Source organism: Mesoplodon bidens, assembly GCF_964165515.1.
Source record: "Mesoplodon bidens genome assembly, chromosome: 7".
In the NCBI taxonomy this organism is placed as follows: domain Eukaryota; kingdom Metazoa; phylum Chordata; class Mammalia; order Artiodactyla; family Ziphiidae; genus Mesoplodon; species Mesoplodon bidens.
The window spans coordinates 61,142,868-61,168,644 of record NC_138164.1 but is presented as its reverse complement, the minus strand read 5'-3'; the positions used below and the strand labels follow the sequence as shown (position 1 = coordinate 61,168,644).

Genomic DNA, 25,777 nt, shown 5'->3' with positions numbered 1-25,777 from the left:
AATATGAAGCCCTTCTCAAACTCTCATCCCAGTGGGGCAGAATACTGAGTGAACAATTAGTCCACAGCATGATCCATATCGATAGGCTTCTCATCTTAGTGAAGTCTTCATCTCTTCTTTCTCTTAATTACTGAAGCATAAATTGCTTCAGAGATTTAAATACTAGTATTTGAATTTTATACATAATATTGTTTGTAGTTACTTTTTACTTTTCAAGGGTGAACTGCTTATTTTTAATAAACGAATATCTGTTTATACTTTTCTCTTGGTTTGGGTCACAATGTTCAATTATAAGAGCTTTCAATGGAACATTGAACAGGTGAATATAAAAACAAATCTGCCAAAGACATTAGAGAGCATTTGAATAGAAGTGCTGGTTTCTATTTAAAACATTTCTCTTTGCTGTATATACCAAAATAGATGGGAGTAAAGGATGCCTTAATATTTAATTTTTGTATTGTCAGAGACAATGGTTTAAAGAAATTCCTATTTATGTATTTTTAGTTGTTTGTAACTGAGGTCTTCTAAATGGTTTAATATAAAACCACAATGCTAGTCTTGCTTCTTTTCAAGTATCCAAATGTATTTCTCAGCATCTTTAAAATAATAGACTTAGAAGTCTTTCAACTGCTGAACTGTAGTACATGCTTATTTTTTTTTTAATCATTAACAGAGGAAACTATTGGTGTAGTTTTACCAGGAAGTTATTGATCTGTATGTGTGATTCACAGTGATTCTGTATGTGCTCCCCAGCTATAAGAACACATAGGATGGACTTACCTGGTGGCGCAGTGGTTAGGAATCCGCCTGCCAATGCAGGGGACATGGGCTTGAGCCCTGGTCTGGGAAGATCCTACATGCTGCGGAGCAACTAAGCCGTGTGCCACAACTAAGCCTGAACTCTAGAGCCCGTGAGCCACAACTACTGAAGCCTGCATGCCTAGAGCCCGTGCTCTGCAACAAGAGAAGCCACCACAATGAGAGGCCCGCACACCGCAACGAAGACACAACGCAGCCAAAAATAAAAACAAAAACAAAAAAACCCACATAGGACTACTGCAGTGGTATCTGGAAGGGTTCATTGTTGGTTCCTCAAGTCACAGTTATGCAGCTTGGGTCTGAGTTTTTAAAGAATAGCTAACTTTTAAAGAAGTTTCCTTAGCAAAAGAGCAGTTGAGTTGTGACCATGGTTTTTACTGGGCTAACCTGGCTTCAGTTAAATCATTTGAATTGTGAAGTAAGTATAATTATGGTGAAGAAGTTCAGCCTCATTTTCAAATGCTGAATCACATTTTATTTCTTGAATTAATATGATATAAACATTAAAATTCAGGACCATTGGAATATGTTGATTTGTTCGCTTGTGTTTTTAAAGAAATTGAAACTGCTACATTTGCTAGTGGAAGAAAATGGTTTGTTTTGCTCTGAAGATTCTGAAATTGTTCAGGCTTATCATGGTTCATAGATTACAAAAACTAATGCTAGCTAAATGCCAATTAACTATTTTTACTCTTTTTATATGAAATGTACAAATTTTGGAGGTGGGGTGATGGTGGCAGTGGTGCCTCTTACTACCTTATTAAAACAGTTGAACATGCTCATCAATATTGCCATCATCATTTTCTAAGTTTGTTTACTTAAAATTGTATGGAATGACACAATTAATAAGCAATAAAGCCTCTATTACACCCACACAAAGAAATATAGGGAATTCTTGGGTAAGGGATTTGACTAGATAACTCTAAGAGTCCTTCCAACTTAGGTTCTATCACTAAATGATTCTAGAATTCTAACGTGGTATGATTCTAAGACTGTGATTCCAAAATTTTATTAGGACAAGAGACAATCCCTAACTTCAGAGAACTCACAATCTAGTAGATGAGGTGGACAAATAGTGACTTTTCATAACTGTAATAAACAGTCCTATAGATTAGTTGCAAGGCTTGGCAGGATGTGGGAAGGAATGCTTACTGAGCCATGGCTGTTTCCTCAAGGCTGGTCTCAAGAACCACTTGCATCACAATCTCTCCAGAAGCTTTTTTTTTTTTTTTTTAAATGCTAATTTCTGGGCTCTAGTCCAGATCTCCTGAATCAGAACCTCTGGAGTGGAACCCAAAAGTCTACTTCACTTAAAATAAAGGCCAAGGTGATTCTTAGGTGGACTGTAATTTGAGACTGCCTGCTCAGAGTCAGGATGACTCCACTGAGATATGATATCCAGACAGAAAAAAAAAAAAAAAAAAAGTAGCTGGGTCAAAATATGAAACTACAGAAGTCACACAGAAGTAACATGTTTTTTTTGTTTGGTTGGTTTTGGGTTTTTTTTAACATCTTTATTGGAGTATAATTGCTTTACAATGTGTGTTAGTTTCTGCTTTACAACAAAGTGAATCAGTTATACATATACATATGTTCCCATATCTCTTCCCTCTTGTATCTCCCTCCCTCCCACCCTCCCTATCCCACCCCTCTAGGTGATCACAAAGCACCAAGCTGATCTCCCTGTGCTATGCGGCTGCTTCCCACTAGCTATCTATTTTACGTTTGCCAGTGTATATATGTCCATGCCACTCTCTCACTTTGTCACAGCTTACCCTTCCCCCTCCCCATATCCTCAAGTCCATTCTCTAGTAGGTCTTTGTCTTTATTCCCGTCTTACCCCTAGGTTCTTCATGACATTTTTTTCCCCTTAAATTCCATATATATGTGTTAGCATATGGTATTTGTCTTTCTCTTTCTGACTTACTTCACTCTGTATGACAGACTCTAGGTCCATCCACCTCACTACAAATAACTCAATTTTGTTTCTTTTTATGGCTGAGTAATATTCTATTGTGTATATGTGCCACATCTTCTTTATCCATTCATCTGTCGATGGACACTTAGGTTGCTTCCATGTCCTGGCTATTGTAAATAGAGCTGCAGTGAACATTCTGGTACATGACTCTTTTGGAATTATGGTTTTCTCAGGGTATATGCCCAGTAGTGGGACAGAAGTAACATGTTTTGATGAAGATTAGCAATTTTGTACAACATTCCCTCCATGTGATAGGTCTCTTTTAAATGATAGCACTTCTTAGATATAATCTGAGATTCTGTGATTGAGGGTATATGCCTCAGATGTCCTACCTAGAACAGATTTTTTTTTAATTTTAATTTTATTTTGATTCTTTTCTTTTTTAAAATTAATTTATTTATTTTTGGCTGCATTGGGTCTTCATTGTTGCGGGTGGGTTTTCTCTAGTTGTGGTGAGCGGGGGCTACTCTTCGCTGTGGTGCATGGGTTTCTCATTGCAGGGGCTCCTCTCGTTGTGGAGCACAGGCTCTAGGCGCACAGGCTTCAGCAGTTGCAGCTCGCGGGCTCTAGAGCACAGGCTCAGTAGTTGTGGCGTGCGGGCTTAGCTGCTCCACGGCATGTGGGATCTTCCCAGAACAGGGCTCGAACCCATGTCCCCTGCATTGGCAGGCGGATTCTTAACCACTGTGCCACCAGAGAAGCCCTAGAAGAGATTTTTGTTTGCAAGGGAGCCAGAGCTGGCCTCGGTTTTTTGTTTTTTGTTTTTAATTTACTTATTTTATTTATTTATTTTTGGCTGCATTGGGTCTTCATTGCTGCGCGCAGGTTTTCTCCAGTTGTGGCAAGCGGGGGCTACTGTTCACTGCGGTGCGTGGGCTTCTCATTGCCATGGCTTCTCTTGTTGCGGAGCACGGGCTCTAGGCATGAGGGCTTCAGTAGTTGTGGCATGTGGGTTCAGTAGTTGTGGCTCACGGGCTCTAGAGCACAGGCTCAGTAGTTGCGGCACACAGGCTTAGTTGCTCCGTGGCATGTGGGATCTTCCCAGACCAGGGATCGAACCCGTGTCCCCTGCATTGGCAGGCAGATTCTTAACCACTGTGCCACCAGGGAAGTCCCCTCAGTTTGTTATTAACTATCCCAAGGCCGGAGGCTGGCAAAGAGGGCTCTGATAAGGACTCCCCACAGAGTTCCTGGGAGGCTATTCCCTGCCACTGTCCACTCCCTTGCCCATGGCCTCCTGGCTCTCATTTCCCAGCTGTCCCTGGATGCTTCTCTTCTCTGGAAACTGCAGTGTCCCCAGCAAGGAAGAAACAGCTTGAGTGAGGGCCTGGTGACCAGAAAGTGAAGGGTATTCAGGGACAGGGAGCAGCGTGGTGTGGCTGGACACCAGTTGTCTGGGCATGTGAGGGACTGTTGAGACTTGGATGAAACATTGGCCGAGGTTAAGGGGAGAGAGTGGCCTAGTGCATTCTGAGTCTGAGCTCTGCCAGTGACTTCCTTAGTGAGCTTGGGCAAGTCCCCTTCCCCAAACTGGGCCCCTTCCCCAAACTGCATCCTGTCTGGAAAAGAGGGCTTGTGTTAGAATCAGATGATTTCTCCAGTGACTATCCGGCTTTAATATTTTGGATTCTAAGATCTCATCTGACCCTAACCATCACCCTGTGAAGAATGCATGCAGGAACTGTACCCGTTTTATAGCGAGGAAGCCATGGCCCAGTGAGGAGCAGTGACCAGCCCACCACCATACAACCACGTAGGAGCAAGGTCTGATTCCACCAGCACCCGACGCTCTTCTGAGATCCTCCTCAGACCGGGCAAGCTGAAGCGAAGCAAGGAACATTCGGTCTCAGGTCCAGGAAGCAGGCGCTGCAGGGGACGGAGAGGTCGCAGTGCACAGCTGGGTGAGGCCAAGCAGCTGGGCGAGGCCAAGCAGCTGGGCGGGAGGCGCCCGAAGCCAGCTCCGGGAGAAGTGGGTGTGTTAGGGGCCGGGCGGGGCCGGGTGAGGGGACGCCCTGAGGAAGGGAAAAGGCAGTTGAGCGTGGGTTGGAGCGCAGAGTGGAGGGGGCACAGGCGGTGCTGGCCGCGGGCTGCGAGCAGGGGGGCTGGCGGAGCGCCTTGGGGCGCAGTGCAGGGCACCCGCGAGCCCAGGGCGAGGTGTCCAACGAACAGACGGCGCCCCTGGAAGCCTTGCCGACCGGCAGGTAAGGCGCACCCGCCGGCTCGGGAAGGCTGAGCCGGCGCCGGGGGTAGAAATGAGGGGTGTATCCGCCTCCCTGGAGGCCGCCGACCCGACGTAGGGGGCGGCTCAGATACATACTGATCCTCCCCTGGACAGAGCCACAGGGATCCCGGGGCGCACGTGGGAGCGCGAAGCTGGGCTCCTGGCACGCCTTGCCCGGAAACCGTGGGGGCTTAGGTCGGCACTCACGGGCCCCGGGACGGCGGCACCCAAGCTCCTTCCACATCCACAGATATGCGAGCGCACAATATAACCACCAACCTGCGGCTCCGCAGCGCGAGCACACGCGGAAATGGCGCTCCGGGACCCGGTGTGCCTTCTTGCTTGGCGGGAGCCGCTTGCTCAGCGTGCGAGTTGACCTGCCCATTCGCTACTTTATTGTGCCCCTCGCCCTATGCGCCCCAGTCCTGGGAAAAGCCTAGGAGCTCCCTTAGACGTCTTCTAGTACTAGTAACATAGATCTAGGCTGGGAGTCAGGAGACTTGAGTTCTAGTTTACAGGTTGTGTAAACCTGTGCCAATCGCCCACCTGCTCTGTGCTTTGTGCGCTCTTTTCCTGGGTCACTAAATGTAAAATGAGCCTCCTGGTCCTGTTGCCCATGTACTCCGTATGGCATGTGGGGGAAGGGGACTGGACCCGGGAGTCTCTTGTTTAGAAAGTACAGGAGTTCAGAGCCCTGTGTGAGGGCCCTTGGAGAGTGTCTCCTCCTATCCCCCCTCCCCACTCCTCAGCAGTTTGCATAAGGGGAATCTGAGGCCCAGGGGGAAGATGGCTCGCCCAGGGTCACACCAGGGACCAGACAGAAGTAGAACCCAATTCTCCTCACTCCTAGCCCAGGACTGATTCCACTTCAGCTACAAAAGTGAATTGTAAATGTGTTAGCTGCTCTTTATCTCCTGGCATCCAGCCAGTTACCCGCTCTGAATGGAGGAGAGCCAAGCTGGAGGCAAGGAAAATGCTTTCAGATGTTCTTGACTCCTTAAGATGAGAACAAACAACCTTCATCCCTCACTCACTCCACACTTTGCAAAACACATTTCTATCTATAAACTGAATGGGTGGATGCTCAAAATGCCTACTAAGAGGGAGGCAAGACAAGATATCCCATCTTACTGATGGGCAGAATGAGGCCCCAGAGTGGAGAAATGACTTAACCAAGACACACGGCTAGACATGTCTACAAAATAGGGGCAGGTCTCTTGACTCCAACTCTGGTGTGTTCTCTATCACCAGCAGGACTACAGAATGGTACCCCTAAATGGAGAGAGATTACAGGGCTGATCAGAGAGGACGAGAAACAAGGAAGGCTTCTGAAGGAGGTAAGTGTGTCTGAGAATCAAGAAAAGTAATAAAGAACCTCCTGGCTTCTTCTGAGGGTAGGAGAACCTAAGGTGGGGAGAGGGGACATAGGGATAGCTGTTCTTGGTAATACTGGGGGGCGGCAGAGGAGATAGAGAAACAGAAAAGGAAACAGGTGACCAGGCCGCCCAATAATTCTCTTATGTTTACATAATACTTCGCAATTTCTAAAACACCTTTCCCCCTTGGTCTCCCCGAGTTGCCGTGTGAGGCAAGCAGAACTGGGGTAATTATCCCCATCTCATAGATGAGATTCAGAGAACATAAATGCAGTGCTCAAGGTCACATAGCCAAGCATACAGCCAAGAATTGGAACCATGAAGGGCATACCTGAAAGGCAAGATTAGAGGCTGGGAGACTGGGAGTTGGACTGTGTGTGTGCAGCAGGTGGGTGGGTGTGGCTGCCCCCTGGGTGGGTACACAGCTAAGCTGCTGCTGGTGTTTTGGGGCCAAGAATGTTTGCCCTTTGGATTGAATGGGGTTCCGGTGCAGGGAATATCTGGGCTTCCAAAGGCGGCTTAGAATTCCTCCTCCCCTGACTCACTTGCCCACCTGACTGAGATGGTGTCTTTTCTTTGAGCTTCCCCTTCCCCAGACCAAATGGAATCTGTTTTGGCCTGCCCTTGAAGTTGCTTTTTAAGTGCTGTAAGCTGTTTTCATGAATGCGTATGTGTGTGTGCAGGGGGGAATAGTCTAATAAGAAGAGACATTTATCCACCTATTCTTGAGTGCCTTCTCTAAAGAAATGTATGAGGCACAGGTCCCTACCTTCACACCTCCCAGCGCACAGTTTAGTATATCTATATCTAATTTATACAGATATACACACCCAATTTCAGTACAGCATAGTGCTCTAATAGGGTTTTATGAAAAGCACTTTAGGAACAGACAAGAAGAGACTTAACTGGCTAGGGAGTGGGGAAGATGGTGTCTCAGGAGAGGGTCTACAGAGGTTATACTGGAGCTGGGTCTTGAAGGATGAGTAGGAGTTCACTAGGCAGATAAAAAAGAGGAAGGGTATTTCTGCCTAAGAAAACAGCATGAGCAAAGGCAAGAGGTGTGCAAGTGCAAGGAACGTTTGGGGAATGGCCTATAGCTCAGTATCATGGGGCACAGGCAGTGAGGAGAGCTGTGGTGAGATGGGGCTGGAGGCAGGGTCATATCCAAAGGAGCTTGAATGATAATCGCAGGAGGTTAGACCGTCCTATAGGCAACAGAGGACTTATAGTGGAAAGAAATGTGGATGAGATACCTGTTTCTGGTCCCAGTTCCTAGGCTGTGAGACCTTGCGCAAGTGATTTCCTCTTGGGGTGGGGTGGGTTTTCCCACTGGTTGAATGAGGGGGTTACACCAATGACATGATTATTAAGATCCCTTCCAGCTCAGATTCTATTTCTGTGTCTCCTTCTAACTATAAGTTAAGGTTCCTCTCCCACCAGCCCATGGTGGTGATAAGACCACCAGAGGGGCCAGAGGCAAAACTGTGCATTCCCAGGAGTTGTCCTTGGATCCACTTGCTTTATGTGGCCTTTTCCCCCTGCCTCTCTACTACATTTCCAAGCACTTCAGACACTCAGTCTGCAAGAGTAGCTGAAACAGAGCATAGGGAAACCAAAAGAACCGATGGTGGCGTTTCACTTTTCCCCAGAGAAACCTGAAAGAAAACCTTACTAAGATACCCAGTTCATCCTCCAGGTCCCAGCTTTATGCCTCCATCCCCAAGTAAGAGGCCAGGCGAGCTCAAGTCAAGAACATTTTGGGCAAACCTGTTAATGTGCTGGAAAGAGTGACATTGGGGTGTGGAGGAAGAGAGTGCACCTGGCTTGTATGGAAAAGCAGGAGTAGGTCTGGAGCAGAAAGGGCCATGGGGAGCAAGACTAGAAAGGAAGGTTAACTCCTCCAAAAGTTACCAACTTCTCCCCTTACTGGATCCTCAGTCAAGATTGGCAAGAGCGACTTCCCTGGAGGTCCAGTGGTTAAGATTCCGCGCTTCCAATCCAGGGGGTGCGGGTTCGATCGCTGGTCAGGGAACTAAGATCCCACATACTAGTGGTGTGGCCAGAAAAAAAAAAAAGATTAGCAAGAATCTGTAGTGCAGGAAAAAGGAGTAGTGGTGAACTTAGAGGAGATGATGCCCCAGGACATGAAGAGCCTGTGTTTGGTGTGATATGCAGCTCAGATGCCAGAAGACATTGCCATTTGTAGCGGAAAGAGCACCTGAACAGCACGCCAAAGACCTGGGTTCTCATCAGAGCTCTGCCATTTACTAGCCATGTCATTTTGGACTAGTCACTTCCCCTCTCTGACCTTCAGTTTTCTCAATTACAAAATGGAGGGGTTGGCCTAGAATCTAGATTCTAAACGATCTTCAAAATCTCTTTTCAGTCACTGTTCATCTCCCTTCCTAAATGATTATCTCTTGTTTCAAGTCAGGGACTCTCCAAGGCAGGAGCTCTGTCTTCCCCATCCAAAAAGCTTCACAATCAGCGACTGTCTTGAAGAGGGAAGACAAGGAGCTCAGAAAGAGGAACAGAATTCCCCACATCGCCAGCTGCCAATTCCCAACTTGGGACCCAGAGGCAGGTCATAGAGAACCAAGCTGTCCCTTTATGAGCTCTCTGCCTCTCCTTGCACACAGGTCCTCCATCCCACCTCAACCCAGCTTCTAAAGATATGCACCTGTGGCTCCTTTGCACGTTCCATGAGAACTACAAATATCCATCCAGGTCTATCCAGAGAGGCACTGGAAGGAGGGTGTGAGGAATGAATGGTTTTGTGAACCTTTACTCCTCTCACTGAACTCCACCTCAGAGCCCACCCTGTCCCCGATGCTTTCCCCCTACCCCCACTTTCTAACACAGAGTCTGTCTCCCCCAGGCTAGATCACCCTGGCAGGTGAGCTATAAAGAGGAAAAATGAACAAGTCAGCAAATTTGGCCTTCAGTTTATCTAGGCTGGAATACTAAGTGTAACTCAGTCCTGGGACTCTGTGAAGCATCTTAACCTGTGAGGAAAGAATCTGCAGTCTTCTCTATCTCGTGATTTGAGGGACTCTAGAGAGCCCCCCAAATCCTCTCCCACCAGCCTACCCAATCTCCCAAATCTCACATATGGTTTTGTGGTATCTTCATGTTAGAGCTGATCAGGACCTTATAAGATTACATAGTAAAACCCTTTCATTTTACAGATGCAGACAGAAGCTGGGGCCCAGAAAAGGGAAGTCACATGCCCAAAGTCACACAAGTAGCAGCTGAACCAAGACAGCTCTTTGGTTTTCATTTCTTTCACTGTAAAATGAGGGAGGTTAGATTAGATGGACTCTGAAGGCCCTGCCAGCCTCTGCTCTGCACAAATAAAACCACCACCACATCTGTGGAGTGTCTAGTGCCAGGCACTGCATACTTTTCTTCTTTAATTTTCACAACAAAGCTATGGTACAGATAGTGTTGATGCCATGCCTATGTTTATACCCAGTCTATCCAAATAGGTTGACTGGTAACATCATTTGTTCCTACGTAAAATAGCAACCCAGTTGCTGGCTGCCATTCTGCCACTCACATCATTTCCTTGGGTCTCAGGCCCTTTCAGCCTTTTAGAGGCTCCTGCTAAGATGCCAGTACCCTGGGGAAAGGGGATGTTTTAGACTGCACTGTTAGCTGGTCCCTGAGCAGCAGCTCATGTGTTGAACTGAGGTTTCTCATGAAGTCACCCAGATGAGACATTGTGAATCTGGAGTAGGGGGACAGCAATCAGATGTCCCTTGGCCATGGCACAGTTCCTATAACTGCAACCCTAGGTTGGCCTGATCCAGCTGCTGCAGGAAGGGGAGGGGAAGCTGCAGGGTGTCAGCACCCACAGCACAGCTATTGCACAACCTTTGGGGCTTGGCCTCGGGCGATCCACCCTTGTTCTGAAGTTTTTTCTGTGTGTCTAGTTCCTCCTTTTTCTGTCCCCTCCCCACCCAGCTCTGGGCATTCCCAGCTCCCAAAGTCAATATTGAGACCCCAGATGTGTCCAGGGACATCCTGAAGACATGTCAGGACATCCTGAGGGGCTGAGGAGCCTTAGGGCGCCCACAGGGAGATTCCTAGAGCTGACTAGGAGCCAGTGAATTTGCTGTTGTTTGGTGAGTCTTCCAGATGGAGGTGGCCCTCCGTCTGCCTTGTCAGTTCAAACCCCCATGCAAGGCTATCTAAGAAAACTGGTGACAGTGACTACCCTGGGAAAGAAACCTGGGCCATTGGGAACAGAGAGACTGCATTTTCATTGTACGTACTGCTTCAATTTCTTTTTTTTTGCTGTGTATATGTATTTCTCAAAAATGAAAAACAGATTTTCATTTTAATGAAAACTGTGTTTTTTATTAAAATGTATTTTAAAAATCCTCTTCACTATAATAAAAGTATATGCTCAAGCAAGCCTGGGGCAGGGGGCAGAGCAGAGATAATAATCTTTTTTTTTCTTTTTAATTAAAAAAATTTTTAATGTGGTAAAAAGCAACATAAAATTTATCATCTTAACATTTTTAATGGTACATCTCAGTAGTGTTAACTATCTTTACATTGCTATGCAGCAGATCTCTAGATGTTTTTCATCTTGCAAAACTGAAACTCTGTACCCACTGAACAACAACTCCTGGTGATATTTTTTTTTTGATAGATGAGGAAACTGAAGTGCAAACAGGGCGAGAAACTTATTTCCCTCAAAGTGAGCTCTTCCCGCACTTATGCCATCTGTCTGTTGTCTGCTTATAAAACTGTCTGAGGCCCCTTCCTCCTGCAACCACTGCCTTAGCCATTCCCACCCCCAAATGCCTCTCACATCCTCTATCTGTCCCCGCCCCCACCTTGTCATCCCCTCCGCCCCAGCTCAGGACTCAGCACCTTGAACCCAGACTATTTCACTTATCACTGGGCTCCCTGCCTCCATCCCTGCCCTCTTTACTCCACACTCCACATAGCAGCCAGAGTGTCCTTTCCAAGCACAGATCTGATTATTTTACCCCCTTTTAAAATATCATTCCATGGTTTTTCTCCACCTACAGGATAAAGTTCCAACTCCAGCCTGGCACTCAAGGTCCTCTATGGTCTGGTTTGGGCCAGTGTCTCCATCCCACATCCTATCTTATCCTTTCACGCATCTTACACTCTTTATGCTACTTTCCATTCTTCAAAGTGTGCTTTCTAGTCCATCTGTTTGCTTCCCTTGCCTTCTCTACTTCCAAAAAATCCTTCAAGGTCCAACTCAAATTCTTCCATCACTGTGAACACTCTCTGAGCACTGCTCAGAATTCATCCCTTCTTCCTTTAAGTCCCAGTAGCTCCTAGATTGTCTCCCACATTAAGAGCTGGTGATGTGCCCCTCAGTGTAGGGACTGGCCTCCTAGAGCTCCCAGAATAAGGCTGCCCAGGAGTGGGCCTCCATAAACGATGACTGGCCAGGTGATTCACTGAGCCATTAATTTCATTGTGCTGCTCCCACTTTCCATTAGCCCATATGACGAAAGAGGAAGGCACAAATTTGTTGCCTGACAAGTGGAATAGTAGATGAGAACCTATGCCTCCTGGATCTTAACTCTTCCCCTTTTCCATCCAGACAAGGTTGCCCAAGTACTAGATGGCAGGGGGCCCCAAGGCCTTGCATAAAATGTGGGCCAGTCCTGGGTTATTGCTGTATTATTTTGATTCTTCCCCCCAAATTCTGCATTCATAGAGTTCTTCATGAATATTTATCATGGTCATAACTAACTGTCAACTTTTCCCGGGAAGAGACGTGATGGTTAATAGTCAAGTGTGTTAAACAGCTCTACCTAGATAAAGGAGGGCTTTGGAACCAGTCAGCGAACACTGAGTGCCTGGCCTATGGAGAAATCCAAAGTGGCCATCTTTACTGGAGACCACTGAGGGAAGGAGAACTAGGGTAGTCCCCTAGACTTGGAGGAGAGACGCAGCCTTGCTGACCAGGAGCATGTGGTCTGCTGATAACCCTTATCAATAGCAAGAGGACAGCCACACATTGCCTTATATGTAAGTGCTGGGGCAAAGGGAAGGCTGCGATGATAAAGCTTGTGGAGTATGTTGGGAGCATACCAAGGCTTCCTGAAGGAAGTAAGCGTGGAGCCTTGTTTAACGGAATGACATGTTTTTCCAGAGACTAGGATACAAGGCTGCCTTTGGCTATTTTTCTACATTGTAGACTAAGGATCTCTGAGAGGAAGGAAAAGGAACATCTGTTCTCACCAGTTATATGCCATGTACATAGTGACGTTGTTTTGGAAGGCAGGATAGTTGAGGTGCTAGTGTCTTTTCTCTCTGGGGTGGGTAAAACCCCAAACCGGACTAAGTATTCCTTTCACTCTGAAGCCCTCAGGCCCAGTGCCTGCAGTGGTTATCAGCCTTTCCCTGCTCCCCCAGCCACCTCCTTTCCAACAGAATTTCTCCTCAATAGCTAGGAATATCTAGAGCGGGACCTAGGATGCTTTAGAGGTCAAACGACCCAGCCTCTGGCCTCCAGGTAGGGGGAAATCTAAGCCATCCCCAAACATCTTCTACATGGTGTCTGTGGAGCATAAGAAAGAACTGTGCTGAGGGAGAGTTCTGAGGAATGTCTTCTAACTGTGCCACACAGTCCTCCCCAGAGCTGGTGTGGAGGCCAGAGGAGCTCTGAGCTGGCCGTCGAAGAGCAGGGCTCTATCTCGGCTCTACCTCCAGTATTCTCTGTGATCATGGGCAAGCCAACTATTCTCTCTGGGCCTGTGTGTAAAATGGAAGAAATTACACTAAATAATCCCTAAGGCCCTTCTAGCCTAAAGCTCAGTGACTTATAGAACCCAAAGAAAGGATAGATCAGCATGCTTACAATGGTCAAGGAAGACTTCCTTCCACAAGTATTTATTGAGCACCTACTGAGTGCTGTCATAAGTGCTCATACATAGCAGTGAATAAAACAGACATATTCCCTGCCTTCCTTGGGCTGGCAGTCTAGTGGAGAAGACAGACAAGTAAACAAGTAGTTAGAATAAACTGTGATGTTGGGATTTTAGCTGGGGTCTGAAGGAGTGGGAAGGTCATTCAATCTATAAGTAACAGAAGCCATCCTCTCTCTTTTCTGTCACTACCAGAGCATCCTCCGATTCTTCCCCCACCTGAAGCCCTGTTGCTATGGAGACCACCAATGGGACTGAGACCTGGTATGAGAGCCTGCACGCTGTGTTGAAGGCTCTAAATGCCACTCTTCACAGCAACTTGCTCTGCCGGCCAGGGTCAGACAACCTGACTGAGGAGAGGCGGGCCACCCTACCTGGCCGCAATGACAATTCCTACATGTACATTCTCTTCGTCATGTTCCTATTTGCTGCCACTGTGGGTAGCCTCATCCTGGGATACACCCGCTCCCGCAAAGTGGATAAGCGCAGTGACCCCTATCACGTATACATCAAGAACCGTGTGTCTATGCTCTAATGCTAAGAGGCCGGGGATGGCAGAAGATCAAGATTCCTGAGGATTATCTTGTGGGGCCTCCAGAACTCAGCTGTGTGTTACATCAGGCCTCAGTGTTCTAATCTGTAAGATCAACAAGAAACAGTACTAAGGGAGGTCATCATTAGGGAAGGAGGAGAGGATCTAGCAGACCTAGGCCTTGTGGATAAGGATTTTTTCCAGCAAAGATAGACTTTATAGACAGTAGGAGCCCTTTGAACAAGTATATAAAAGTGGCAGGAATTCCCTGGTGGTCCAGTGGTTAGGACTCCATGCTCTCACTGCCAAGGGCCTAGGTTCAATCCCTGGTCAGGGAACTGAAATCCCACGAGCCGTTCAGTGTGGCCAAAAAAAAAAAAGTATATATATATATATATATATATATATATATATATATATATATATATACACACATACACACACACACACACACACACATATGTATACATATATAAAAGTGGCAACATATAATGACAAATGAGTGTTCTAGTGGCCGGAGTGTTGGGGGCTAGGGGCTAGAGGAAGGAAAAGAGGAAGTTGTAGCAGAGGGAAATGAGACAGGAAAATGCCCTGAGGACACATTTTTTGATGTGTTAACTTCAATGACCATGAGAAGCAGCAGTGATTATCCCATATCACAGACAGGAAATCTAAGTTATGTTACTTATTTATATTTTTTCACATTCTATGTTTTTCAGCCCATTTAACATTTGTGATTTTACCCCCTGTGAGGGAAGCAGAGCAAGTGCCATTCTGCCCATTTGGGCCAAAGCAGTACCATGACTGGAACCCAGGTTCTCTGGTCACCTTGCCTAGTGCTTTGCAAAACTGTGTGCTACCTAGGAGTGGATCTAGGCCTGAAACTTATATAATTCTGGGGGGCCCTCCTTAAGAAAAAGAATTTTAAAATATCTTGTTTTTGCAAGTATTACAAAAACGTATCACCATGTTAATACATTGTTAGGGCCCCCCTACTAAGATCTTAAGAAGGAGCCATGCAAGTGCAGAGCCCTGATTGTTAAGCCTCACTAGCTCCATGGTCCCTGTACCCTTCCACCCATATCCCAGTGCCTTTCCCAGCCTCATCTCCAGCCCTGGGGACTTCACTACCTCTAAGGCAGCCTCTAACATTTTGAATGAATTCTGTGAGTAATTTTCTGATATCAAGTTGAAATCTGCTTCTAGAAGATTATTATCACACCTAGAAGATTATCATATTAAAAGAGGCGGGTACCTGATTCAGTGGAAAGAGAACCAGCCCTGATTCTACTACCAGTGTGGTGTATAAACTGGCTAGACACTTCTCTCTCTGACTCTTGTCCTTCTTCAGCACCGTGAAATAGAAAGTTGAAATAGTTGAAAGTCTCTAAGGGCTCTACCAGATCTGATATTCTAGGCTTCACATACATTGATTTGAACCACATAAAACTGCTGTGCTTGTAAGTCAAAAACAGCTGAATATCAGTAGTTTCACATGCTTCAGCTGAATACATGAAATGTGGCCAGCTACAAATCCCAGGATGGAACCTCCCACTGTTCTGTTTAATTTCTGTTATTAAGGAATCTCCATGGGGTCTCCAGAGAGCCCTATCAAAACATACATATTTGTGTATATCAAAAACTTTGAAATCATATTTTGAGAGCACTTATCTCTGAAGAGAAGGATTATGGGTGATTTTCCCTTTCTACTTTAAAAATGTATGTAATATTTGATTTACTTGACCGTAAGTATGTTTCTTATATAATAAGGGGGGGGGAAGCTACTTCTACTTTGAAAAAATTAAAATAAATGCCTGTGTGTTACTTGAATGGAGGATCACAGTACACATTTGCTCCCATGAGCAGTTAGTTATGTTGATTCCATGCAAATCAGTGCTGAGCCCCACGTGTGCTCTCAAGCCTTTCCTCATATCTTCTTGAGGGAGAAGGTGGAGACCTGCTTAAGAAGACGTGACATATGGGTGGACAACGGACTCGGAAGTCTACAGCTGGATGGGACTTTGGAGACCGCCCAGCCCAAACACCCAAATAAATTATGGAATCCCAACAAGAATAAGAATGAATGTCAGGTAATGGATGCTATCAGGATTTTGAGAAATGAGATTGAGTGGATGTAGAGGAGCCAGAGAAAGGTAGAATTTGAACTGGGCTTTGAGAGATAGGACAGATCTACATGGGCAGAGAGAATGAACGGAACAAGACAAGGGAAGCTTGGAGGCAGAAATGTGGCAAGACCACCCTCCTGAAGAGAGCAGGTCGGCGGGTGGATGGAGCAGGAAGCAGCCCAGAGTAGCTGCGCTGGGAGTTCAGTGTCCCCATCTACGGGGCAGACTCCCCTTCACACAGTCCTTATACTCACAGGGCTTAAAAATAGAGTAATACAAATTCTTTTGCTTGTAAGTTACAGAAATCCAGTGTGTATTAGCATAAGCACAAAAGGGGATTTACTGAGAGGAGTATGGGGTAGTTCAAAAGAGGAGGTACCGGGGCTTCCCTGGTGGCGCAGTGGTTGAGAGTCCGCCTGCCGATGCAGGGGACGGGTTCGTGCCCCGGTCCGGGAGGATCCCACATGCCACGGAGCGGCTGGGCCCGTGAGCCATGGCCGCTGAGCCTGCGCATCTGGAGTCTGTGCTCCGCAACGGGACAGGCCACAACAGTGAGAGGCCCGCGTACTGAAAAAAAAAAAAAAAAAAGGAGCTACCGGGGCAACTCTAGGGATCTTGGGGCCTGGAACTACTTATTTGTCTTAATTTACAAAGTAGGGGCTCAATATACCTCATTATGTATACTCAAGGTTGGGGTAAATAAAAATCTAAGATTTTAAGGTATAATTTAAACATTCTAATATTTTATGATGTAGGTACTCCCCTTGGCTCTCCCCCCAGCTCTATCCCACTACCTCCTTCAGCCCATAGGCTCTTTTGGCTGCACTGGTTCTGCCCTCTGCTGGCCAGAGCCCAGCACATCACCTTGGGCCCTCAAAGCAAAACTTCAATAATCACTCACTCATTCAGACGCTGAGCACCTACTATGTGCCATGGACTCATCTAGGCACACTTGGAATACATAAACAAATGAAAAAGACCAAAGAAATCCCTGCCTTAATACTTAAAAGCACTTAATACTTAAGATACTACATGTCAGGCTATGGCCTAAGCATTTTACAGACATTAACTCATTTAACTTTTAAAACCTTCATAACATCCCTATGTAGCAGGTATTCCTTACAACTACTTCAGTAGAGCCCACTTGTTCTTCACGTAGCTCCTTCCTCACTCTCAGCCCAATTTCAGCACCATGGCATACCCAGCCCAGACCATGGGTCTGAACGGTCCCCGGAGATGATTTGGGAAGATGACGGCAGAGTATTGACACCAGTAGACTGAAGTTGGGTCCCCTAGAAGCAAAGTCTGAGACAGGCATTTATTGAGGGAGCACTGTTTGGGGGAAACATGCAAGGGAAAGAGTGAAGTAGATAGGAAAGGGAACAAGACAAACAAGGTACATGTCAGGTCACATCTAGCCCTGGCCTGATCCACAGGGAACTGGGGCATAAACCACAAGGCAGACTTACACCCCCTTGAGGCAAAGGGGCCGGGCTTTTACGCCCCATATAAGTCAGTCATTGCTTGTGGGCCACCCTGGTGGGGAGGGGGAAGAGAGGAGGGTTGTGAGGAGGTGCCCATCTGCTGAGGGCAGGTCTCTGGAGAAGGGTGGCACCTGTGAGCAATGGCAGCCTAGACCAGTTGTCTTGGTTGGAGATCTGCAACAGCCTAGTTCCTCAGGAAGGTTCTGAAGCTCAATTTTCATCACAGGATCAGCCTCATCTTTAGTGACTATCCTTTTCTACCCCATGTCAGTCACCACTGACTGCTGGCTGCTAGAGGGGAGCACGTAACCTCCCCCAGGTGCTCACATTTGGCTGAGCTGGAGAAGGCAGCAGCTCTGAAGTGATAGCAGCCAACACTCACAGCAGCTGGGGAAGGGGCCACACGGGGCTCCATCAGCAGCCACGACAGCTGTGCTATTGGGGAAATGGGAGCAGAAGTAGAGTGTCACATCTTGTGATCTCCTTCTAGCTTAAGAGCCAAGAAGCACACACTAAATAAAGAACAAAACAAGATTACACCGAAAAGAACCTAATAGGAAACAATACACTTAAGTATCAGAAAATGTGGGGAACCGATATTAAATGTGATGGTCAAGAAGAGGGAGAGGGGGCTTCCCTGGTGGCGCAGTGGTTAAGAATATGCCTGCCAATGCAGGGGACCCGGGTTCAAGCCCTGGTCTGGGAGGATCCCACATGCTACGGAGAGGCTAGGCCCGTGAGCCATGGCCGCTGAGCCTGTGCGTCCGGAGCCTGTGCTCCGCAACGGGAGAGGCCACAACAGTGAGAGGCCCGCGTACCGCAAAAAAAAAAAAAAAAAGAAGAAGAAGAAGAAGAGGGAGAGGGATGTATTCATGGATGTTTCCTGGAGATGTGCGGTAGGATTTGATTAGGTGGTCCAGTGTAGTATGGTCCAAGGCAGCATTCCAAGTAGGTGGATGGCTCTGCTCTACTCGGTCATTCAGGGACCTGGGATGATGACAGCCATCCTCAATGTGTAGCTTCCAAGTTTACTCTGGTTGAAGCACTTCTAGTTAGTGAGGAGAGAGAAAGAACAGAATTCCAGAGCCTGAGATTTTCTCTTAAGCAAGCAAGGCAAAAGCTGCATACATCCCATCTTCTCACATCTATTGACAAGGGTTCAGTAACATGGCCACAGCTGGCTTCAAGCAGCCAAACCTCAATTACTAAGGAAGAAAGAATGGATTTTGTGGACAGCTAGTGGTCTTCACTCTACCCTCCTCACTTTCCCCAGGACGGGTCATGATAAAAAATATGTAGAGTCCTGGGAATTCCCTGGTCGTCCAGAGGTTAGGACTCCGTGCTTTCACTGCTGAGGGTGCGGGTTCAATCCCTGGTCAGGGAACTAATATCCCACAAGCCGTGTAGTGTGGCCAAAAAAAAAAGTACAGTCCTGCCAAGAGGAAGAAGTGCTATTACTCTGATTCAGTCATGTTTTCTGAGGGGTGCAGGTGGGAGCCTTGCAGGTCTAACTAAGCCTGTCCTGGGAATGTGACTTTTGCTCTTTTTTTTTTTTTTTTTTTCCTGGCACTGGTGGGTCTGGTCTCTCCTCTCATTGGAGTGGTAATATCCAAGATATTTGTTTAGGCAAAGGGGAAATAGACAAAGCAAGTCTTTCAGCCAGCTTTGTGTAGGAAAAAGAATCCTCTTTCACGTGCCACTAGGAAACCAAGAGCATGATGTGCCTGGATGAAATCAGAGAACCCATCTGTGGTTAAACTGTGACAGAATGAGGTCTAGGAGCAGGAGAGAAGGAAATTAGTGAGCAGGAAAGAAAGGGAAGAAAAATTACTTTTTGATGACCAAACAATCTCTGCCAGGCACTGTGCTGGGAAGCTCTAGAGGTAATTTTTTTTTTTTTTTTTTTTTTTTTTTTTTTTGCGGTACGCGGGCCTCTCACTGCCGTGGCCTCTCCCGCTGCGGGGCACAGGCTCCGGACGCGCAGGCTCAGCGGCCATGGCTCACGGGCCCAGCCGCTCCGCGGCACATGGGATCCTCCCAGACCGGGGCACGAACCCGCATCCCCTGCATCGGCAGGCGGACTCCCAACCACTGCGCCACCAGGGAGGCCCTAGAGATAATTATTTTTTTAACCTCATTTCATAGATGAAGTAACAGAAGCTCAAAAGTGAAATCGCTTGTTTAACATTCACTTAATATGCAGCACTGTCTAGATTTTAACACAGACTCACTTAAATTCAAAGCCCATATTCTCCCCACTATAGCTGGTCCCTCTGAGAGTCACATTAGATCCTTTCTTGAGACTAAACACTCTTAATCTCCTAGCACATTCTGTGGCTGGCCTCTCCTCTCCCCTTCACGGATCAAGTAGAGCAGTCACAATCTTGTCCTCGCCCAGCTCCTTTTACCCCCAAGCAAGATGCCTCAAAGAGAAGAGAGGTCATTGTCACAGTGCTTATGGGAATAATAAGTCAATTGGGACAGCTCTTGGGTAAGAGTCCCTGAGTCCCTACAGCACTAACTCAACACTGGGAATAAGAGAAACATATAGAGAGCAGCCACAGAATCTGCTGGGAGATTAGAAGGGTTAAATCTCAAGGAAAGATCTAATGTGAATCATTGATGCACCTCCCTCAGTTGGAGAGAGGATGAGATTATTTAAATACATTTCAAAAGATCTCTGTGGGACAGCTACAGGCTTACAGTTCTGCTCTTGGATTACCTTTCATTCATTCAAGAAATAATTATTAAATACAACCAAGATATTAGGCAATGTGTTTGGCAAAAGAATATAGCAGCAAACAAGAAAGGCACAGTCCCTGTCTTCATGGGGGCAAGGATTAGCTCACCCACTTGTTTTTCTACCTATAAAACTATTCCATTTCTATGAAGCTCTACTTTGAACTACCCTCCTCTTCACAGGTGGAGGCTTCTTTCACTCATGTTATTGCCCTGCTTATAATTCTCTGATAATTTTTACCACAGTGTACTCTCCAGGCATGTCTTTTCCCCTCCTAGGAACACTGCAAAGGTGCAAGCAGGGACCATGTCTAATGCATCTCTATGCCCTCATCAACTAGGATAAGTCTTGGCACAAAGTGTATGCTCCATAAGTATTGGTGAAGTGAATCAACATTATTATGTGTATTGTGCTACATAATCTCTCACATGTGTATGTGTATGGTGCTTCCAACCTTTCAAGACATTTTCATCTCCATTCTCTCATTTGGTTTAGAGAGTTTGGTCTGGTGGACTCAGTTAAAAGTGGATGTGAGAACACTTTGTAAAATATGAATGGTAAGGACTGTTACTGAACCACATTGACTATTGCTAGTCTCGAGGCCAGGATAATTTAGGTAACATACTTAAGATCACGCAGCAGTAGTCTGTGCTAGAATCTCTGTCCCCTGACTTCTGTTTCTGGACTTTCCCTCCCTGCCTCAGGGGTAACTGACAAAAGAAAGGTACAGACAAATTGCTCGGGGAGCCCCTAAATATGACTGCTAGCTCCCAGGAGTGGATACAGTGACACTCTGCCCGGATCTTTGGGGTCAACGCACCCATCACCCAGCTGCTGCAAACATGGGCTGCTGGCAGCTCAGAGCTGCACCCCTCACTGTGCATTTTCCTGGGCCAGAGGGAACTATTTCATCCAAGGCTATAACCCCTACTGGGGGGCAGCTCATGACCAATGACAGACTGATACAGGGATACAAAGGGCTGGTTCCATCGCATCAATTTGGGACAACCCTGAGGAGCCATCTCAGCTCCAGAACTCCTGGTAGGATCAGCTGAGGTTTCAGCTGCAACCAAATTGTGAGTTAGCTTCTCCCTCTGCCCACTCCTGCTTCCTCACTTCCTTACTGATGTAGCTCCCAAGAGCGCTCTCCAAAAGACCTGCATGCCACTCTCCACCTCAGTCTGTTTCCAAGGGAATCAATCTCTCTCTCAAGAACTGTTTCCTAGCACTGAGACTGTTCCTGAGTAGTTGTCAGTAATGACAGAGGAATGGGATGATAGAATATAGATGGAGACAGTGGTTCTAGCAAAACCAAAATGAAGACAAGGCAGTAATAGAGACTGGCGGTGTAGAAAAACAGCGAGTTATGGTCACTGAATAAAAACTGGCCACTAGAGGGCCCAGCACTACTCATCTATAGTTGTGCAGCTACCTTAGAGCAAAATTCTAATTTTGCCCTTGACTTGGCAGACACCAGTATAATTGTCTACACGAGGGGGAAAACTGCTGGTCTAATGCTTCCTTCTCTTTTACCTAAGCCATGAACATCAGTGTCCTAGCCTGTTCCAATACCCTGTCACCAAGCACTCTGTGCCATTACATATAAACGTATTCCCATAAATCAAAGCTTCCAAAGCCTGTGTTTTTTCCACCCACTGCTCTCATTGTTCCCAAGGGGTTCCAAAGATCAGAAATGTGGAATTCCAAACAGTTGGTTGTGACAATTTTCACCCCAAAATGGAGAGAATCAGCAACATAGTCTGTTTAGTCCTGTCACTTCCCCTTCCCCACCCCACTTCCCCAGTTGGCAGTAAAGATAAGACATACAGGATTACATATGAACTACAGTGGCCAAGGAAGAAAGGGGTCATGGGAATCTTCACAGAAGATGAGAAAGTTTGAGAACGTTGTGTATGAATTAATGATTGATTAATTAAATCAATTTATTTATTTTTCGGCTGTGGACTCAGTAAAAAGACTTAAAGAAAATTTTCCTCTGTATCCTTTTCAGAAACACAGTCCTTTGTAGGTTGGGAGGCTTTCTTTGAGGGATAGGGAGGGAGGGTTTGGACCATTTAGAGGTCTCTGTTTCCAACATATACATTCTTTTTTTTTTTTAATGTATTCTTTTTTTTAAATTGAATGAAAAATTCTTTAAATTCTATAGTGCTTTACAATTTTCAAAAGTTTCACACACATGATTTCATGTAATCCCATAATAACCCTTTTTTCCCCCTACTCCTATATTGCCCTTTCCCCTTCTCCCCACTGGTAACCACTAGTTTGTTCTCTAAATCTGTGAGTCTGCTTCTTTTTTGTTTCATTCACTAGTTTCCAACATATATATTCTTTTTTTAAATAAATTTATTTATTTTATTTTTGGCTGCGTTGGGTCTTCGTTGCTGCATGCGGGCTTTCTCTAGTTGCGGTGAGTGGGGTTTATTCTTCGTTGCGATGCACAGGCTTCTCATTGTGGTGGCTTCTCTTGTTGCGGAGCATGGGCTCTAGGCATGAGGGCTTCAGTAGTTGTGGCTCACGGGTTCTAGAGCGCAGCCTCAGTAGTTGCAGCGCACGGGCTTAGTTGCTCCGCGGCATGTGGGATCTTCCCGGACCAGGGCTCAAACCCGTGTCCCCTGCATTGGCAGGCGGATTCTTAAGCACTGTGCCACCAGGGAAACCCTCCAACATATACATTCTCAAAGGGACAGAGCTGGATTGTTTGGGAGGGGGGGAAACTCTGAAGATTAATAGGGAGCAGAGTTGGAGTCTCCACAGCCAGGAAGGGACCTGAACTTGGCTCTCTTCCAGTATCTCTGGCAGTGGTGACTATAAGCACACCTGGGGAATGAACACCAAGCCATGGCTTTGGGAGCCATACAGGAGTTCTTGGTGGCCTGGTTTAGAATAGAAGGAGCAGATGCCTTGAGCAACTGGGTCAGATACATCTGACTGCAATACTCCTGCTTGGACAGTGAGCTACAACTTCAATGAACTGAAGACAGTTCCCCAGGTTTTCTAGATTGGGTAAGCCCTGAGGTTTTTTTATCCCCACAGAAGTTCTGATATCGAATGTACCACCAACATGGTAGATGAGGCTGAAGCTAAATTTAATGTGAATTAGAAAAATTAAAACTTAATTTGATTCAGAAAAAAAGTAAAGCCATCTAATGTTTTTGAGCTTGTTATTATTGAACAAGTCAAATGGGTTCCAATAGTTGGAGCTCTGATATCACAATAGTAAATCTAGACTGGCTAGGTAAATAAAAGAATAGTAATAATATTTTGAGGGATTATCAAGCGTTAGGCAATACACTATTTCATTTAACCCTCACAACGTACCTATGAAGTAGACTGAGACCTAGAAAAGTCAAGTGGGTCACCGCAGGTCACGTGGTTAGTAAATGGCAGAACCAGGTTTTCTGGACTCCATGTCTGTCTAACTTTCTATTGTCATCTAGCCTTGCATTCACTGACATCTAGTCCATTGCTCACTAATTCATTTAGCCAGATATTCACTTAGACAGTGAGTGGTAGCAATACAGTTATTCTGTTACTTGAACAGTGAGATAGATCTAGTAATAGCTTGAAGAATGAAAGAATCTTAGAATTATAGAATGTTTGCACTGGCAGCTGGTCTAGTGGAAAGAGCAAAACTTTAGAGCCCAGTGGATTCATTTGGAATCCTGGCTCTGCTATTCACTCCCTATATGACCTTGAGCAATTTATATCACCTCATTCATTCTCAGTTTCCATATCTGTATATCATAAATAATAATACACATACTTGAGGCTGATGTAAAGATTAGAGATAATATTAGAGATAATCTCTCTCTCTCTTTCTCTCTCTCATATACATACATACACACACATAGGACCAGCTACATGATTTGCTACATAATTTATGGGGCTCAGTACAAAGTAAAAATGCAAAGCCTCTTGTTTAAAAATTATTAAGAATTTCAAGATGATGACAGCAGATTAAACCAAGCATGGGGCCCCTCTAAGGGTCCTGATGGCATGTCAGTGCCTGGCACAGAGTAAGTGTGCAATAATGGTAGTTCTTTTTTCTCTCTAGATCATTGATTCCAACCCTCTCCTTTTGCAGCTGAGGAAACTAAAGTCCAAAGAAGATGAAAAATGTGAGTTAATGGCAGAGCCAGGACCACAACCCAAACCCCCTCTGTTCAGTCAGTAGTCTTCACCTCAGCACTTCTCAAATGTTTTCTGTATAATGATAATAGATATTCCATGAATAAAAGTTTCCATCGACAAGCAAGTTTGCAAAACACTGGATCAAGGTTAAATAGACATCTTTTGCAGAGCTCTTCAAGAGACTTTTCTATGAACAACATGAATCTCCAAGACAAGGATATTAAATGGAACATTCCCCCAAGTATTGATATGGAATCCTTTCTCAGGAGCCTATTAAATAGCCCTAAGAATGCTTTCTTATACACTGCTGCAGGGCAGTGGAAGTTTCCATGGATTTTGATCTGCAGGGTGTGGTTGTTCTTATTCTAAATTAGAAGCAAACATATCCCTTCCATTAGGCCTTTCTGTCCACATCTCTGCCCTGGCTGACTTGGAGCCTGAGGATATAAAAATAATGAAAACCAGACTCCAGAAAGAGCATACTTGTTTAGAGTCACCTAATTGCATCCAAAAGACAGATCTGCTCTGCCCCTCTCCCAGGAGCAGGAATATAGAGGAAAAGACATACACCATGACCCCCAAATTCTTTCCATTCTGAGCAATTTGCTCACAGCCACCACATCACAAAAGTAACAGCTAAAGTCCCTTACGAAAGCACACAGGAGGCCAGGAAATCATGATTCTCATGTTAGCTCTTCCTCTATTAGCCACTGGACCTAGACTAGTTCATTCATCTGCTCATCCTCTTACTTTCATTGAAAACCCTCTTGCATCAAATTAATCTCTCCCTTCTTTGGCTACCATACACTTATATTTTGTCTGTAGCACTCTTCCCCCCAAGGCCTGTGAAAATCTCTTTGGAACATGGTTTGAGAACCAGTAGATTAAATGATCTCTACAGTTCCTTTCAGTTCTGATAATCTGTAATTCATATTTGTATGTAGTTTTGCAAGCCATTGCCTCCACCTGTTAATAAAGGACCCTAGCTCCTTAAGAAATGCATCTCTTAATTTCTGGGAGGCCCAAAGAGTGATTCTCACTCACTGGGTTGTTGAGATGCCAGGTGACGCTGACCCTTCTGGAGTCCCCAGTCCACAGAATCCATTATATGGATTGTGCAGAGGAGAGAAGAATACTTTTCTCCCGCCATTGTGCTATATTTTGTCACATGAGCTTCCAATAGGTGTTATTTATGCCCTTTTGACTCACGGAGTTTTTAGTAAAGAAGGTCTTCTATATTTTGCTGATTCCTCCTCATCCCCATTCACCTCCACAAATTACTAAACATGAACCAATGGTGGGGTAGGGGTAGGGATAGGGCTGCAGTGAGGCCAGGAAACAAATCTGCACGATAAACCTAATATTGATTGAACTTTGACTCACTTCTCGTTGATTTTGAAGATTCAGTTGCTGGACCCGATTG

At 45.7% G+C, this 25,777-nt stretch overlaps 1 protein-coding gene and 1 long non-coding RNA gene across 6 annotated transcripts in view; one reads left to right on the top strand and one right to left on the bottom strand.

Moving 5' to 3' along the window:
* LOC308620550 overlaps window positions 1–25,777 on the bottom strand; it is an 89,351-nt gene that overhangs the window by 26,623 nt on the left and 36,951 nt on the right. The gene's annotated exons all lie outside the window — the stretch shown is intronic.
* KCNE3 (potassium voltage-gated channel subfamily E regulatory subunit 3) lies at window positions 4,840–15,663 on the top strand. 2 transcript variants are annotated; one of them, XM_081240226.1, is made up of 3 exons: window positions 4,840–4,998; window positions 6,273–6,355; window positions 13,516–15,663. In XM_081240226.1, the coding sequence occupies exon 3, from the start codon at window positions 13,556–13,558 to the stop codon at window positions 13,853–13,855; it is 300 nt and encodes a 99-aa protein (XP_081096352.1). In that variant the 5' UTR covers window positions 4,840–4,998; window positions 6,273–6,355; window positions 13,516–13,555; the 3' UTR covers window positions 13,856–15,663. The 2 variants fall into 2 exon arrangements, with proteins under 2 accessions (XP_081096352.1, XP_081096351.1); XM_081240225.1 differs by having other exon boundaries at window positions 6,270–6,355.

Bases quoted from the DNA above. Each gene is read 5' to 3' on its own strand.
- KCNE3 (XM_081240226.1), top strand. From the start codon at position 13,556: ATGGAGACCACCAATGGGACTGAGACCTGGTATGAGAGCCTGCACGCT.